We start from the raw sequence: 16,199 nt of genomic DNA on the forward strand, positions 1-16,199 counted from the left end.
AAATCCATGGATTTGCTGTCGGTTCTTTTAACCTGGGGAATGGATTCTGGTAAAGAGCCTTTTGAAGACCCTTTGTGCTACTGGCCCAATTTCTGGCCACAGCTCCCTAGGAGCTGCTGCTGCAGGCCCTGAACTCTGCTGGGCACTGCCTCTGCTTCAGCTGAAAAGCAGAAATTGTCACATCCTCCAGTGATTATCCCACCCTGCTGAAACCAAAGGGATAGCTGAATGTTCCCCTGCCTGTGGGGAAAACAGGAACAGGCTTAGGCAGAAGAGGGAAGCTTTAGATTAGAAATTAGGAAGAAATTTTTCACTCCAAGGCTGATGATGCACTGGAACAGAGAGATGTGGACTCTCCATTCCCAGCAGTGTCCAAGGCCAGGCTGGACAGGGTTTGGAGCAGCCTGGGATAGAGGAAGGTGTCTCTGCCCATGGCAAGGGTGACAGTGGATGGGCTTTAAGATCCTTTCCAACCCAGGCCATTCTGGGATTCTGGGGTTCCAGGATTCCAGAATTCCCCAGACTCACACAAGCAGCTGGAGCAGGAGCTGTGGGGCTGCTGCTTCCTCAGCCACTCCAGGTGATCCTTCTCCTTACAGCTGAGGTAACTTTGAAGAATTTTTACAATTAGAGGAGACTCTGTTTTTATATTTCCTGTCATGCATTTACCAGATTCCCCAACAGCCCCCACAGCACTGAAAAAAAGGGTCTGACTCATTCAGGGGGACCAGAAGTTTTCTGTTCCTTTCAGATTGGCGTGAAGGATTCCTCACTTCTGAGAATCATCTTGGCTGTTGTTATAACACTTCCATGTTGTCACTGCCACCTTTCCTGAGAGGCTCCTGGCACAGCCTGACTCGGATCTGCTCCCTCTTGGAGCTCTCTCGCTTTCACTCCATCCCTCTTCCCTCCCCTCTTCTGCCCTGCCTTTAATGAATGACTTGTTGTGTAAATTCAGTCTTCTGTGTTTATTTTAATTTGTCTGGTCCTGATTAAGGAAAAAGCCGTCAGATCCAACTCCTGGCATTTACTGGGAAGCTCTCTCAAGCCAAGATTTTAACCCCATGTTCTCAAAAGAATTCAGGGATGCTGGGGCTGCTTCTTTTGCAGTGTCCAATTTAAAGTTCTCTTCAGGGACCTGGTTCTGGAGAGTGCAGTGTCTGCTAAAAATGCCTGGGTGTTTCCAGCCAGACACACTCAGATTCCTGGGCACTGGCCTGATTCTTCAAATAGGCTCCAAATTTGCACGGAAGAAGCGCTTATTACTAACTCAGTATCACATCTAGGATTAAAAGCAACAGCTCTCAAGTACTGTTTGTGTAAAGATCAGTGCAGGCAGCAACCTGGGAAGTGATGCAAGTGAAGGATTTCTCTTGCAGGCATTGGAGACCTGGGAGAATTCTGTCATCAATTAAAATGCAGCAGAACGCTGCAGCCCTTAATTCTGAGGATCTCAGATGTTTTAGTTAATAGAGATGATTTATCTCTACACCTGCACTGACAGTTCTGGAAGGCAGTGGGGGACAGGCATTTAAAGGTATCATTGCTTGGTTTTCTTCACATGCCACTAAAAGTGTTTCCTGCTCACAACACAGCAAAGGTGGATCCTTTCGGACTGTGCCCCTCTGCTGTCCGTCAAACATCGAACAAATCCTTTTCCTTCTGCCTGAAAATTCCCTGCTCTCATTACTGGAGCCTTCAGCACAGGAATTCGGTCATTCCATGCTCTCTTCCTTTGGAGCCCCTGGTGCTCTGAGCCATAAACACTCCAGCAGGTTCCACAGGCTCTGCAGCAGGGCTCGCTGGGCTTGGGATCCAGGAGCCAGCCGCTGGAATGTGGGACGGGCTCTGTGCTGGTATGGGGGAATGAGGAGGGCACTGGAGCCTGTGAAGCCACCCAGGGGTCCCAAGGAGCTCTGTCACTGCCAGGTCCCCGTGGGCAGAGTTTGGAGCCTCATCTCTGTATATATATATTATATATACATGTATATATATTATATATACATATAAATATATGTATATATTTACCCCAAGACATCCAAGGCTGGTGCCCAGCCGAGGTCGCTGAGCTCCCCCAGCCTGGCTGAGCCCCCAGGACAGCCTGGGGCACTTTCCAGGCACAATCCCCTCTCAGCGCTGCTGGATCGAGGTGCAGCTGCCCCCCTCCCCACGCCCAGGTCCAGCTCCTGCTGCAGGATCACATCGTCTCAGTTCACAGGGATAATGGGTGGAAAGAGCCTAGAGACACCTGCTCAGTGAAGCAGCCAGGGATGGAGCAAATGCATTAAAACCTGAGTGAAATTTCTGCAAACAAAGTGCAGGAGTTCCTGCAGCTCGGGGTTATCTGCTGCTTTCCTGTTCCGAACCGGCGGAGCATGGCTGGCTCTATTCATCAGCCTGAGCCCTGGAAAGCAGAATTTCCCTGCCTTGATGCTGTCCCTCCTCAAAGAGACTCCCAAAAAAGGCAGGCCCCATGCATCTTTCATGGGGCATTAAATAACTCACTCTGCTATCTATAATTTAATCCAAGCTGCAAAGCCTGAGGAGAGAGGGGTTCCAAGGGGGGAGATTTCTCTGCCTGCCTTGAGCCCTAAAAGTGCTGCAGGCAGGGATGGGGGCAAGGAGGGGGCACTGCCAGCCCAGACCGGCACTCCCAGCCCCACCCAGGCTCCCCCAGCTGCCCCCAGGCTGGGAGCAGGATGGGGCTGTTGAAAGCACATTTCCACTCCACAGCACAGATGTTCCCAGCCCGTGCCAAAAGAGCAGGAGAAGCTCAAAGAAAGCAAACATTGTCCCAGGGCAGAACACAGCGGGCAGGGAGGAAGGTTTCTCTTTCTTTTCTGTTATTATTATCAGGATGATTTGGCAGCGTGGAAATGGATTTCTCTCTGGCCTGAATCAGTTCAGCTCAGATCTATTCAGGATTTTATCCCGAGGTCCAAGCGCCTCCCTGGCACTGATGCCCAGCTAGAGGGAACATTTCTAGTGCTGTCCTGTCCCCGTGTTTCCCTAATCCAACACAAACCCTCCGTGTTTTTGTATCCATCCCACTGTCTGGTGTCCCAGGCAGTTAATGCCAGCAACAAGGAATTTTCCATTGTAGTGACCAAAAGTTTCCATCCCTTCATTGTATTTGACACTCAGATTTTGCCCACCCCACATTTGCTCTGAAGCCGAAGCAGGAAATGGCAGCTTGAGAGGCAGGAGTTGGAGAGAGCCAGGAGATCCTAAAAAAGGCATTTTAGGGAGAAAGTGCTGACGCAATCCAGCAGTGCCGGATGCTGCAGCATTGATAAATATTTGATTTAGCCTGAATAGGAAGGCATCACGTTCAAAATGACCTGAAAAAGACGGAAGATGACAAATACAGTGCCACTGAAAGGCAGATTCACACGGTGAGCATTCCTCAGGCTCACTCCGGTGTGCAAATTGCCTTAAATTGGAATGAACTGGAGTTACCTGTGGGAAAGGCGCCGCTGCCTGCTCCAGGCCGGGTGGGATGCATTGACAGCCACGGGGTGCCTCTGCCTGTGCTTGCAAAGGCACTGATTCAGTTTTCAGTCGTTGGCTGATGTGTGCTGTCAGAATTCCTGCACTGGCATCACAGGGGGCAGCTGGGGGTTGCTGACATGTTCCCGGGGAAAAAAGTTTTCACTGCCCAGTGCTTCTTAATTCTGGCAGGTTTGGGGTTTTTAAAATCACTGAGTTTCACCCTCTCAGTTTAGACCAACTTCCTCGGCTATGTTTGTCGGCTCTCCCTTCCCATCCATTCACCTCTAACAAACACCAGGTTCTGATCCAGCTCTCTGGACTCTCCACTCCCCTCACTTTTCTTTAGGCCTTTCTCCACTTTCCTTAAGGAGTTGCTTTGGGTTTCTGGTTCCCCAAGCCCTGCCTGGGTTCCCTCCCTCCCTCCCTCCCTGCACTGCAGCTCTGGCTCGCGTGGGATGCTCCAGGCCTGAGTGTCCGGCCAAAACCGGCCAGAGAGAAACAACAAGTGCTTTTCTCTTCAGTGAGCCGGGAGCTGCTCTAGATAAACCCATTCTTCCCACACTGCATGAGGCACAACCTGCCCTTGTCAGAGAACTGAGAGAGGAAAAGCCCCACATTCTCACACAAACGCGCTGGTGGATCCAGGTTTCCATCTCCTCGAGGTCTGCAGCAGGACTTACAGTGTGTGGTGCTGGGAGCAGGGCCAGGAATCTGCCAGGAGTCCCAGGGAACACTCAGGACTCTGCTTTATGGATTGTCACCTTTCTATAGGAGAAGGGACCCAGATGTTAAGGATGTCTTTCCCAAAGGAGCATTTTATCCACTGGCTTTGTAATGATGGATTTCACAGCTTTGGCCAGGAGGATGCTGAAGAATGAACTTCAGCAGTGGATGCAGAGTCAGCTCAGGAGTCAAACCTCTGGGCTTGGGGGGGTTGTAGCTGGAATTTCAGCTCAGTTCAGACTTCCCTGAGTGTCTGGGCCAGCGAGAACCCTGGCAGTGCCAGCAGCTTTCCTCAGGCAGGCTGGGAGCTCCCACGGGGCTGGTGGGGCTCTGCAGGGCCAGGGGCTGCCCTGAGCCCCTGCACTGCATCCCCCAGCCCAGAGTGGCTCCCCGGGCCCAGCAGGGTGGGACCACCCCTGGCAGGGTCCTTCCATGGCCATTCTCATCTCCCCAGCAGGAAAAGCTGAGTGCCCAGGCTGGCCCCGGGTGGGAGCTGCAGTCCCTCCAAGGTGGCTGCTGCATCTGGGGGGCAGGGGGTGACCCCAGCCAGGCTCTCAGGGGACATCCCGTGCCAATCAGGGCTGGTTGAGGGCAGGAGGAAACTTCGGCTGGGCTCAATCCTCTCTTCTCTCTGGATAAGCAGCTCCTGAGCCCGGGGCCACTCGCAGTGGAGCCTTCCCTGGGGACCCAGGGCTGGCTGATCCCCCTCCATCTGCTCAGCAGACGCAGCACGGGATGGATTTAGCCTGAGATCACTCCAGGGGCAGCACACGGCCCTGCGCCCGATCCGTGCCCATCACACCGCTGGCTGCCAGCCTGGCATCCCCCTGGGACGCCACCGTCCTGTCACCACCCCCGAGCTCACACCCCAGCCAAGGGACACCTGCCCTGCGGGGAGGAGCGACCGTGACATCCAATAGCACCTCCTGACCCTTCCTCTGTCATCCTGCTCCATCTCCCTAACCCCAAACAGACACCAGGGCGTGGTGCCAAACAGTGCGGGGTGGGCAGGAGGCGCCAAAGGCTCTGGACGCTGCCAGCGCTGGGTTGGAAACCCCCGTTTTGTGACTCTGTGCGAAGGAGCTGTCATTGTGTCCCCAAAGCTCAGTGCGGAGCGTGCAGAGGTGAGCACTGTGCCACCGCTGCAGCTCAGAGCGCCCGGAGGTGGCAGAACTCGGGCATCTGGCAGTGACGCCGTGACACCCTGAGGCGAAGCTGAGGGCAGCAGGGCAGCGCTCGTGGAGCAGGGGCGGGACTGCCGGGAAAGCCGTGGAGGGGACAGAGGGATGGCTCATCCCGGGCGGGGATGAGGGTGGGCTGGGGCGCCCCGGGGGGATGCGGGGATGGCTCACCCCTGGTGACACGGGGCGTGGAGGGCTGGCTGAGCCGGGCGATGCTGCGGTGCCCGGGGTGATGCTGGGGACACCGGGACAGGCGGGGCACGGCCGCCCGTGCCACCAGCGGCACCTCCCAGCTCCCCCCCCCTCCTCCGCTCCGCTCCCTCTTCCTCCTCCTCCCGTCTCCCTCTCCCGAGCCAGCCCGGCCGGGGGAGGAGCCGGCCGCGCACAAAACCTCCCGCCCGGCCCCTCCAGGCCCCGCTCCGGCACCGGCACCGGCGGCGCCCAGCGCCCGCCCGGGGCCATGCGCGCCGCGGCGGGGCCGGGGCCGGGGCAGGGCGGCGGCCGCCCGCGGCCATGAGCGCGGTGGGGCCGGGCGGCGGCCCCGGGCGGCGGCGGCGGGCGGGGGGCGGCGGGGCGAGCCCGGCGGGGCGGCCGCGGGCGGGGGGCGGGCGGCGGCGGCGGGCGCTGCGCTCGCTGGGCAGCCTGGCCGGGCGGCTGCTCCGCACCTGGGCGCGCCTGGCCGGGGGGCGCGGGGCCCGCCGCGCCGCCCCCGAGGATGACGAGGGCGGGTTCCGGGGGGGGTCGCGGCGGCGGCTCGGCGGGGCGGCCCCGGCGGCGGCGGCGGCGGCGGCGGCGGCGGCGGGGGGCGATGCGGGCGGCGGGGAGCGGCCGCCGGGCGCGCAGGGGCTGCGGAACCACGGCAACACCTGCTTCATGAACGCCGTGGTGCAGTGCCTGAGCAACACGGCCCCGCTGGCAGAGCGCCTGGCGCTGGGCCGGTACCGCGCCCGCGCCGAGGTCACGCAGCGGCTGGCGGCCCTGGTCCGCTCGCTCTGGACCCGCGACTACAGCCCGCAGCTCTCCGCCGAGTTCAAGGTACCGAGCGGCCCCGCCCCGCGGCCCCCGAGCGGCCCCAGCTGACCCCAGTCCCCAGCGGCATCCCCTGCTCGCAGCGGCACACCCGGCTCACAGCTCCCTTCAGCTCCCTCGGAGCCCACCGACACCCTTCCCATGCCCCTGGAGCCCACCGACACCCTTCCCAGTTCCCATCACCTTCTCCCCTGCCTCATCCTCCCCATGGCTCACTCCTCCCTGCCCTGCCTGAAACCCCCAGACACCTCCCTGTTGCTGTCACCTCCCTCTGGCCTGGCCATTTTCCCCTGAGCTCCCAGGGCTGGCCATGCCACAGAGCCCTGAGGGTGAGCTGCTGCTGGCTGTGGTCATGGCTAAGACAGGATATTACCCAGGAGCCAAATTCAGTGGCCTCAGGCTCTGTCCCTGAGCGTGTGTCACACCTCTGCCAGGCACATACCAGGGTGCCAGGGGCATCACAGCATGTCCAGGCTGGCATCGCAGCTCCCCACACTCAGGGCCACGTGTTCTCTGCCCGAGTGACATTACCTCGGTGCTGCCAGCAAAGTGCTGCTGCCACTGAACTTTGCGAGGTGCCCGGGGGAGCTCCCGGGAAGCCGAGCCCTACCCTGGGATGGGCTACACTGAGCTGATGCCATCGGAGTGCCCGGGGCAGGTGGGACCTGAGGGTCCCCATGGCTGAATTTGCCCATCTGGACTTCATTGCGGTTTTCCCTGTGTCCTCTCCTGGCCTGCTCCTGGCCGCTGGAAGGAGGGACATGGCAGAGCTGCCTCAGCTGCGTGTGCTCGGTGTCCCAGCTGTTCTGCTGGCCCCGGGGTGGCCGTGATGTCCCTGCAGAGGCTGTTGCAGGGATGGGGCAGGCATGGTTTGGGGTGGGTGCTGAGGAAGAATCCGTTCATCAGCGCCTGCCCCGCCCGTGTCTTGCAGAACATCGTCTCCAAGCACAGCTCGCAGTTCCGGGGCAACGCTCAGCACGACGCGCTCGAGTTCCTGCTCTGGCTGCTGGACCGAATGCACGAGGAGCTGGGCGCCGCCTCACCCGCCCAGCAGAGCCGCGGCCCCACGCAGGTGGGTGGCCCCGCGGGGTGGCCGCACGCCCTGGCTCGGGGGGAGGCGTTCGGGCCAGGTCCGGGACCAGGGACACCGGGATGTGCTGCGAGGCACCAGGATGGAGTTGGCCCCAGCCCCGATGGGGATGGGGATGCTGTAGTTCGGTCGGTGCGCGGGTGAGAGGATGATGGGAGCCGAGTGCTGCGGGGCTGGGCAGGGGTCGGAGCGCTGGGAGAGTGGGGGGTGTCGGCAGGAGCCCCTCCAGCAGAGCATCCCGGCTCTGGGGGCATCCTGGTCCTTGGTGAGGAGGAGATGCAGCCCCCCTGTCCCTCCGTGCCTCCAGCTAAGCCCGCTGTAATTACAGCTCGGCGGATTTGCTGCTGGCAAAATGAGTAATTAAGTCTTCCTCAATCCATCTGCGCGCAGGCATTGCCCTGGCCCTGGCCCTCCCTGCCTCCTCCTGCCCGCTCCTTCCTCGCCTGCTGCTGCCCACCGGGCACTGCCTGTTGCAGGGGATGGATTTGAGCTGGGCTCAGCAGCGTCCTGTCCCTACTCTGGGGTGACACTCGGCTCAGGAGCGTGCTGTCCCCACTCTGGGTGACTCCCATCTTGGGTCTGAGAGCAGCTCCCTCCTCCCTGTGCCCAGCTTGGGGTGTTGTGGTTGTGCCAAGGGTGCGGGTTGGGGTCCCGGGCAGACCCTGCCCATCCTCCAGCACAGCTCTGTACCACAGGAAGAGCTGGGCTGTGGTGCCTGTGGGAATACAGCTGGAGAGCAGAACTGGGAGTTCTGCTCCACTGGTGCCATCTCCAGAGCCTCTGGAGAGGCTGCCCTGCCTGGGCAGGGTCCTGCAGCCATCCCTGCACTGACCTGAGCTGTCCTCAGCTCTGCCACCTTTCTCGGGAGGCATTTGGATGCCCCAGGCTTTTTGGGAGAGCCTGGCAGTTCACATTAAATGTCAGGTGCCCACGTGTGCCCTGAGCTGTGTGTGACACTGGCTGAGCCACCTGGACGTGGTGCCACTGCAATGCCCGAGGCACCTCCCTGTCTCTGGGGATGGGACCCTTTGTGTGTCCCACAGCATCCGTGGCTTTGCCTGGCATCCCCCAGTTTTGGCCCCTTTTGGTGATGCCACCTGAGTGGCACCAGCATGCCCTGTCCTTGGGCAGGGACAGCCGGCAGGGCTGTGGCCCTCTGGAAATGGCCGGGAAGTGTCTGGAGGGAGCTGTTGGGCAGGAGGAGGGGCCAAACTGGGGACCAAGGCTTGGCTGCCAGGAGGGATGGAGGAGGAGGCATCCCCTGGGAATTTGGGGGGCCCTATAGGGCACAGACACCATCCCCTCTCAGCCACACCAGATGGACCTCAGTGCCAGGCAGACCATAAGGACACGTCAGGCTCAGCAAGACCTGGTGCTAGCAGATGGCATTGAGGAAAATCCACCTCTTGGCCAAAATCTTCAGTGATTTTCAATCTTACTCATCGAGACACCAGAAACTTACTGCCCTACCCCGAAATAGCCAAGTTTTTTTTTTTTTACTGACACTCCTTTCTGCAGCATCTCTTCTGCCATCAGGCTCCAGGGGTGAAACTCCTGTCCCCAGCGTGGGCATGGGGGCTCCTGGTAGGTCTCAGGGCAGCAGGCAGGCAGGAAGATGTCCCCTAAGCAGGCAGGTTTGGCTGTGTCACACGGTCACATCCCAAGAGTGGAGCAGGAGAGCCAGCTGCTCTTGGGGTCCCTGAGGCACATCTCACATGTCAGCGAGGCACCGTGCCAGGCCAGCCTGAGGGGCTGAGTGCCTTGGCAGGGCTCGCTGTGCCGGGTTTGGCACGCCGGGAGCTGTGCCAGGAGCCGTGCCGGGGCTCGGTGCAGAGGGAGCCGTGCCAGGAGCCGTGCCCGGGCTTGCTGCCGCTACAGATGCTGGCGGAACGCGCAGGGACACGGCCGGTCCTGGGCACCCACCTGGCCGGGAGGGCACCGCGCCAGCCGGGGCTGCTCGCACCTCCCGGGTGCGGGTGATTTGCCCGCGGTGAATTCGCACCCAGCCGTGCTTCCCCGGGGCGGGGGCACGCACGGGAATGTGCACATCCGCTCCAGGAGCTCATCCCGGACACACAGACACACACACGGACATACTGCCCCATGCCCCCTGCAATGGCCCACCCACGCTCCAGCTCCCAGGGCCCGTGGAAGTTTGCTTGGCAAAGTGGGAGGGAGCCAGCGTGGCTGGGCCACCTCAGCCAGGATCCCCTCGGGGAGCGTTTCTCCTGCCTTGAATACATTCCTAGCTCCACTTCCTTGGCGTCCCGGAGCTCTGGCTACCTTGGGGCGGGGGTCTCACCATGCAGACATTCATTAACCCTTCGTGCCCCAGGCTGGCCGAGGGATGGGACGTACCCAAAGATTCCCCTGGAGCAGGTGTGTGCGCAGCCTGGAGGGCACTGCAGTGCCAGAGTCTCTTTGGCATCACCTTCAGCCCATCCTCGTGCCATAGGGACACCAAAATTTGGCTTGGTTCACTCGGACGTGTCCCTGACGCTCTGAAGGATGTGTCTCTCACCCTGTCACCTCACTCACCACATGTCTCTTGCCCCTGCAGCCTGGTAAGGATGGGAGCAGCAGTGCCAGCAGGTCCCCGCCAGGCACCCAGCACCCCCACGGGCAGAGCTTCGTGCAGAGCCACTTCCAGGCCCAGTACAGGTCAGTGGGGGACCTGTGGGATCTTTGCCCTTCTGTGAGCCCCAGGTGGGCACTGTGAGTCCAGGGAAGGGATGAAATGGGGAGGATCTCCATCCATCCCACCCACCCCAGCCATGGCAACTCCTTCCCCTAAAGCACTTGAAAGTGTCCAAGGCCAGGCTGGACAGGCCCTGGTGCAGTGGGGCTGGACACACTGCTCCTTGAAGGTCCCTCACAACCCAAACCACGCTGTGCTTCTGTCACAGGACTCAGGACTGTCCCAGCCCTCCAGCACAAGGGTGCTCCTCTGTGGGACACCCACAGGTTCATCTGGCTGGGACTCGTGGGATGCTCAGGCCACCCTGTCCCCAAGCCATGGCACTGCAGGGGCAGCAGGAGACACATCTGGCATCACAAGCCCTTCCTCCTCTCTCAATTAATCCCTCGTCCTATATATGAAAAAAGGCACTTTAATTATCCCTGTTCCACGTGCTGGAGCCGTCTGTACACTAAAGGATTTATTAATTTGTGTGGCTGTTTCCCAGGGAGCTCAGTGGCTTTTCAAGGTGACAAATAACATGGACTCAGGATTTTGGTTTGGATTTTAATTTATTCTTTCCCTATTTGTTGACCAAAAAGGCAAAGAGAAAAAACGAATTAAAAAAAACCCAAAACCCCAAAAAACCAACAAAAAAGCCCCGAACAAAATCACACACAAAAAACCAACAAACAAACAAAAAAACCCCACAGAACAGAATTAGGAAGAATCAGCAGTAGGTGCTGTTGGTGCCAGGGTGGGCAGGGGTCCAGCAGTGTGTCCCCACGGCCATCCTGGGGTCAGTCACAGGCAGATGTCCTCCTGCTGTCCCCGTCTGCTCCTCCCCCAGCCCAGCCACGGCCTGGGGGGGTCCTGTTCCCCCAGCACCCCGGGGCGTTGTCCCTGGGGTCACCTCAAAACCCGGGACGATGGATTTGGGATGTGGAATGTGGGACGATGGATTTGGGATGTGGTACCTGGGATGCAGCACTGGTGCCAGGGTGCTGCTGCCACAGGGTGGGCACCCGGGGGGCCGTGCCCGCTCCGGTGACGCTCCCCATCCATTTCCCAGGTCCTCCCTGACGTGCCCTCACTGCCTGAAGCAGAGCAACACCTTCGACCCCTTCCTGTGCATCTCCCTGCCCATCCCACTGCGCCAGACCAGGTGAGCCCCCATCCACCCCGGGGCCGCACGGCCGCTCCGGCCACAGCGATTTGCACATTTCGGAGTAAACAGAACACGGGAGGCGGCGGCAGCACCGGGGCCAGGTGACAGCCCCAGCAGCCGTGTCCGTCCGGTGTGTGCCACCCGGAGCTGAGCAGCGTCCCGCTGTGTCCCCAGAGCTCTGAACGTCACGCTGGTGCTGCAGGGCGAGCGCTGGCGCTTCGTGCGAGTGGGGCTGGCAGTGCCGCTGCTGGGCACCGTGGCCGACCTGCGGGCGCTGGTGGCGCGGGAGGGCCGCGTCCCCCCGGAGCAGGTAACGGGGCTGGGCGGGCGGGGCTCGGGGCTCGAGGCCCCGCGTCGCTGAGGGAACGGCCCGCAGGTGATCCTGGCCGAGGTGTCCCCGCGGGGCTCCCTGCGCTCGCTCGCCGACCCCGAGGCGCTGGGCCCGGCCGGGGAGGCCGCGCCCGTCTACGCCTTCCAGCCGCCGCCCGCCCGCCGCGCAGGTACCGCCCCCTGCTCCGATTGGCTGCGGCTCCCGGCCCGGCCCGCGCGGATTGGCTGCGAGCGCCTGGGCTGCTCTGCGATTGGCTCTGGGCGGAGGGGCGGGAATGGCCACGGGATTGGCCCGAGGCCGTGGATCCCTCGCTTTGATTGGTGGGGCAGTGGATCCCTCGCTGTGATTGGTGGGAGAAAGTGGATCCCTCATTGGGATTGGTGGGGCAGCGGGTCCTCTCTGCTGTGATTGGTCAGAAGCAGCTGCACCCCACTGGGACTGGGGGAGGCAGTCTGCTGGGATTGTTGGGAAATGGATCTCTTTGGCTGGGATTGGTGGGAGAAGGCGTGCTGCACTGTTATCGGTGGGAAGGGCGGTGGTGGGCAGGGCCATGGCACTAATTAGTCCAGAGCTAACCAGAGCCCCTCGTTTTCCCGGCCCACAGGGTGTCCCCGCAGCCTCCCCGTGTCCCCCTCAGTGCCACGGCCGGAGGGGCCGCGTCTGCTGCCCAGCAGCGCCCGCTCCTCCGACTGCCTGCACCGCGCGCCCGGTGGCCGCATCCTGCTGCTGCTCTGCAACACGGCGGGCATGGGGCCACAGCTTGCCAGGTACCTGTCACCCTCCTGTCACCCGCCTGTCCCCCGCCTGTCCCCCTGTCCTGCCCACTCACCGCCCGTGTGACACCCAGCCACCTGTCCCTGCTCTCTGTCCCCAGGTTCGGGCCACCGCTGCTGCTGCGGGAGGAGCGCGGCGTCTCCTGGGAGCAGCTCCAGCAGAACATCCTGGCCCAGCTGAGGGGCGTCCTGCGGGGAGAGGTCCGGCCACAGGTGAGCCCAGGGAACAGCCCTGTCCCCTCAAAGCTATCAGCTTTTGGGGGCACTTTTTGCACAGTGTCCCTAAGCCTGGCTTGCTCAGGTGCTGCTGCTGGGCAGGGGATCCCTGTCCTCTGGTGACCCCACAGTCCCTGCTCCCCTGACAGGGCGCGGGAGCCCTTTTCCGGATCCGCCTGGCCGGGGGCTCGGCCCCCTGCACCTACCTGTCCCCTCAGGATCCCCATCCTCTCTGCCACCCTGCCATCGACAGGTAAGGGGCTGCAGGGACAGGACTGTCCCCAGGATGTCCCCTCAACCCCTGCAGGCAGCCAGTGGCATCACCATGAGTGGGCAGTGTCGCTGTGCATGGCTGTGTTGTCACCATGGGTGGCCAAAGGTGTTCCTGTGGCTGGCCAGAGTCACCATGGGTGGCTAGTCGTGACACCTTGGGTAGTCACAGTGGTGGTCACTCTGCTCCCCCAAGCACTGGGTCCCTGGCCCAGCGTTCCCACTGGTGGCTGTGGTGGCTGTTCCTGCCTGCCACCACGGGCTGGCAAGGAGGTGTCCCCACAGAGACAGGGGTTCTGGGGACATCTCACCCTGTCCTCCCCACAGGGCCCTGCAGCTGAGCGGGGCTGGGGGCCCTCCCCACGTGAGACTGACGGTGGAGTGGGACATGAGCACCAAAGAGCGGTGAGTGCCTGTGCCCGGACTGGGGGGACACTCCAGCACTCGGGTCACCCTCGCTGGTGACGCGCTCCCCCCAGGCTGTTCGGAAGCATCCAAGAGGAGGTGGTGCAGGACGCGGCGAGCGTGCGGCAGCAGCAGCAGGCGCACGGGCAGCAGCACAGCTGCACGCTGGACGAGTGCTTCCAGCTCTACACCAAGGAGGAGCAGGTACGGGCCCCCCCGGGTACCGCCCAGCCCCGGCACAGGGGCTGTTGGTGCCTGCGGTGCTGGGGGTGGCTGTGGAGGTGGGGGGGTGACAGGGAGGGAGGTGGCCATGACGTGGTGTCCCCAGCTGGCCCCGGACGATGCCTGGCGCTGCCCGCACTGCAAGGTGCCCCAGCAGGGCACGGTGAAGCTCAGCCTGTGGACGCTGCCGGACATCCTCATCATCCACCTGAAGCGGTTCCGGCAGGTGGCCGAGCAGCGGCACAAGCTCACCACGCTGGTGAGGTTCCCGCTGCGGGGGCTGGACATGGCCCCGCATGTGGCACAGCGGGGCCAGCCCGGGGGGCAGCTCCTGGGGCGCTGGGCGCCCTGGCAGCCCCCCCTGCGCCTGCCCCCCGGCTGCCCCCGCGACCACCTGTACGACCTGTACGCGGTCTGCAACCACCACGGCAGCATGCAGGGCGGCCACTACACCGGTGAGCGGGGACACTGGCGACAGGGGATACCAGGGGGCAGGGCAGAGGGGAGCCGGGCTGCAGGGGATGGCATTGCAGCCACCCCAAGGGAGGCAGGACGCCGGGATGTGCCCCCCAGCACCATCCCATTTCCCCAGTGTGTCCCTGCACCGTGGGCTCCTGGTCCCCCCTGCACCCTGGGGCTGGGAACATCCCGGGACAGAGCCCCCGTCACCACTCACCCCGTGCCCCCTCGCCCCCAGCGTTCTGCTGCAACGCCCTGGACGGGCGCTGGTACAGCTACGACGACAGCCGTGTGGAGGGGGTGCGCGAGGCCGAGGTGAGCACCCGCAGCGCCTACATCTTGTTCTACCAGCGCCGCAGCGCCGCCGGCCCCGGCACGGGTGAGCCCCAAATCCCTGCCTACCGCACCCCGGCACTGCCGCGGGGCACAGCCGTGTGGTCACACACAGCCCTGCATGTGAGCCACAGCTTCCCCTGCCCCCCCGCACACGTGTGCGCACACAGCTGCTGCACCATCCCGACGGGTGTGCGCACCCCAGCCCACCCGTGCCCCAGCCCCGGCTCACGCCCGCCGCTCCCCGCAGGCTCCGTCGCCTCCGCGGGGCACTGGGTGTTCCGCCTGGCCGCCTCCGAGCCCCGCGCCGACCCCGACCCCTCGGGCTCTGTCACCGCCCCGGAGAACGGTGAGGCTTGGGATGCTCAGCCCCCGGCCCCCCCCGCGCTCCCCGCCCGCCCTGACCGTGCTTCCCCCGCAGGCGGGTTCGAGGCGCGGCCCCCGGTGCGGGGGCTGCAGGGGCTGCACGGCCGCAGCCTCAGTGTGCGGACCGCCCCCGCCGGACCCCCGGGACAGGGGGAGCCGCCCCCCCCCCGCGCCCCCCGACGGCTCCGCCGGGCCGCCAGCGCCGAGGGGACCCCGCGCCGGCCGCCGCCGGGCCCCGGCAGCCCTGGGGCCTCGGTGCCGCAGGGGGACGCGGGTGTCCCCCCGGGCCGCTGCCCCCCCGGCCCCTCGGCGCTGGGGCGCTCGCGGAGCTCGGCCAGCCTGCCCCCCCGGCCCGACGGGGGGCTGCGCAGATCCGCCTCGCTGGGCAGGGGTGCGGGGGGGCCGGCCCTGGCCGCCCGAGGTCCCCCCGGGGCCACCCTGCAGCGGGGCCGGCAGCCCCCCGGGCCCCTGCACTCCCCGGCCGTGCCTGAGTCCAGCTTCTGAGCCATGCATGGGGGGGGCATCACCCCCCAGGAGCTGTACAGCATGTCCTGAACGCATCTGGGGGTGTCCCACCGCAAGCGTGCCTGAACCAGGGATCCCAAAGCAGGAACATCCTGATCTGGGGGCTGCCAACCCAGGGATTTCCGAGCTGGGAGAAATCCAAATCAGGGTATCCTGACCCAGATGCTCCCAAATGGAATCCTGACATGGGGGGCTTCTGCCTGACCCAGGGCATGCCAGACCCTGATCCAGAAGCATTCCAAACCAGGACCATCCCTAGCTGGGAGTTTCAGACCTGGGCTCATCCCAAACTGGGCTCATTCCCAAGTGGTGGCTCTGAACCCGGGGGTCTCCCAACACGGGGCCATCCCAAACAGGGCAGGTGGGTGCAGGGTCCCCAGCTCTGCAGCACCAGAGTATTTATTGTACCAGGAGAATTTTATTCAGAGACGCTTTTTGTTTTCTAAAAGGCGACTATTTGGGGGCGGGGGGTCCCCCACACCTCGGTCTATGCAATCCCCGATTCCTGCAGCCAGCTTTTGTACGGGGCTCTACCCCACCGCCGGCGGTTTCTATTAAAGACACGTGAAACAAGCCCAGTGTCCATCCTTGGGGACATGTCTGTGGAGAAAAGGGCTCTGTGTCTCTTGGGGGTGGTCCTGCAGTGGGGATCAGCCCAGGGTCAGGGGTCAGTCCTGGCTGGATCCTGCTGTGTGGGGCAGCTGTGCCTGGAGGAGGTCTGGGAGCAGTGTGGCAGCGCCAGAAGTGTCAGAATCCTGGAGCTGAGCCCACCCAGACGTGAGCAGGATGCGTGGAGAAAGTTGGTGCAGCCACAGTGAGGGACGGAGGTGGAGGTGGTGGGGTCAGGGGGGAGATGGAGGAGATGGACAAAGGGGAGGAGTTTGGGGGCTGGTAGATATGGCAGTGGGATCAGGGTGGAAACGTGTGTGGAAGAGGTGG

General features: G+C 62.7%; 1 protein-coding gene across 1 annotated transcript; it reads left to right on the forward strand.

The window, feature by feature from the left end:
* The first annotated feature begins 5,909 nt into the window (after nucleotides 1–5,909).
* USP43 (ubiquitin specific peptidase 43) lies at nucleotides 5,910–16,012 on the forward strand. Its single transcript, XM_058852678.1, has 16 exons — nucleotides 5,910–5,950; nucleotides 6,038–6,431; nucleotides 7,357–7,497; nucleotides 10,076–10,176; nucleotides 11,265–11,357; nucleotides 11,535–11,670; nucleotides 11,737–11,860; nucleotides 12,296–12,458; nucleotides 12,566–12,677; nucleotides 12,830–12,933; nucleotides 13,278–13,355; nucleotides 13,430–13,559; nucleotides 13,684–14,032; nucleotides 14,275–14,415; nucleotides 14,620–14,718; nucleotides 14,791–16,012. Exons 1-16 carry the CDS (start codon nucleotides 5,910–5,912, stop codon nucleotides 15,237–15,239), a joined length of 2,655 nt encoding a protein of 884 aa, XP_058708661.1. The 3' UTR covers nucleotides 15,240–16,012.
* The last annotated feature ends 187 nt before the right edge of the window (nucleotides 16,013–16,199 follow it).

Source organism: Poecile atricapillus, chromosome 17, assembly GCF_030490865.1.
Source record: "Poecile atricapillus isolate bPoeAtr1 chromosome 17, bPoeAtr1.hap1, whole genome shotgun sequence".
In the NCBI taxonomy this organism is placed as follows: domain Eukaryota; kingdom Metazoa; phylum Chordata; class Aves; order Passeriformes; family Paridae; genus Poecile; species Poecile atricapillus.

What these genes read in the sequence shown, in the direction of transcription:
- USP43 (XM_058852678.1), top strand. Translation starts at nt 5,910, where the DNA reads ATGAGCGCGGTGGGGCCGGGCGGCGGCCCCGGGCGGCGGCG. An exon ending in TGCCACCCTGCCATCGACAG is followed by an intron (nt 12,934 to 13,277) that starts GTAAGGGGCTGC and finishes TCCTCCCCACAG; the next exon opens with GGCCCTGCAGCTGAGCGGGG. An exon ending in GCAGGGCGGCCACTACACCG is followed by an intron (nt 14,033 to 14,274) that starts GTGAGCGGGGAC and finishes CCTCGCCCCCAG; the next exon opens with CGTTCTGCTGCAACGCCCTG.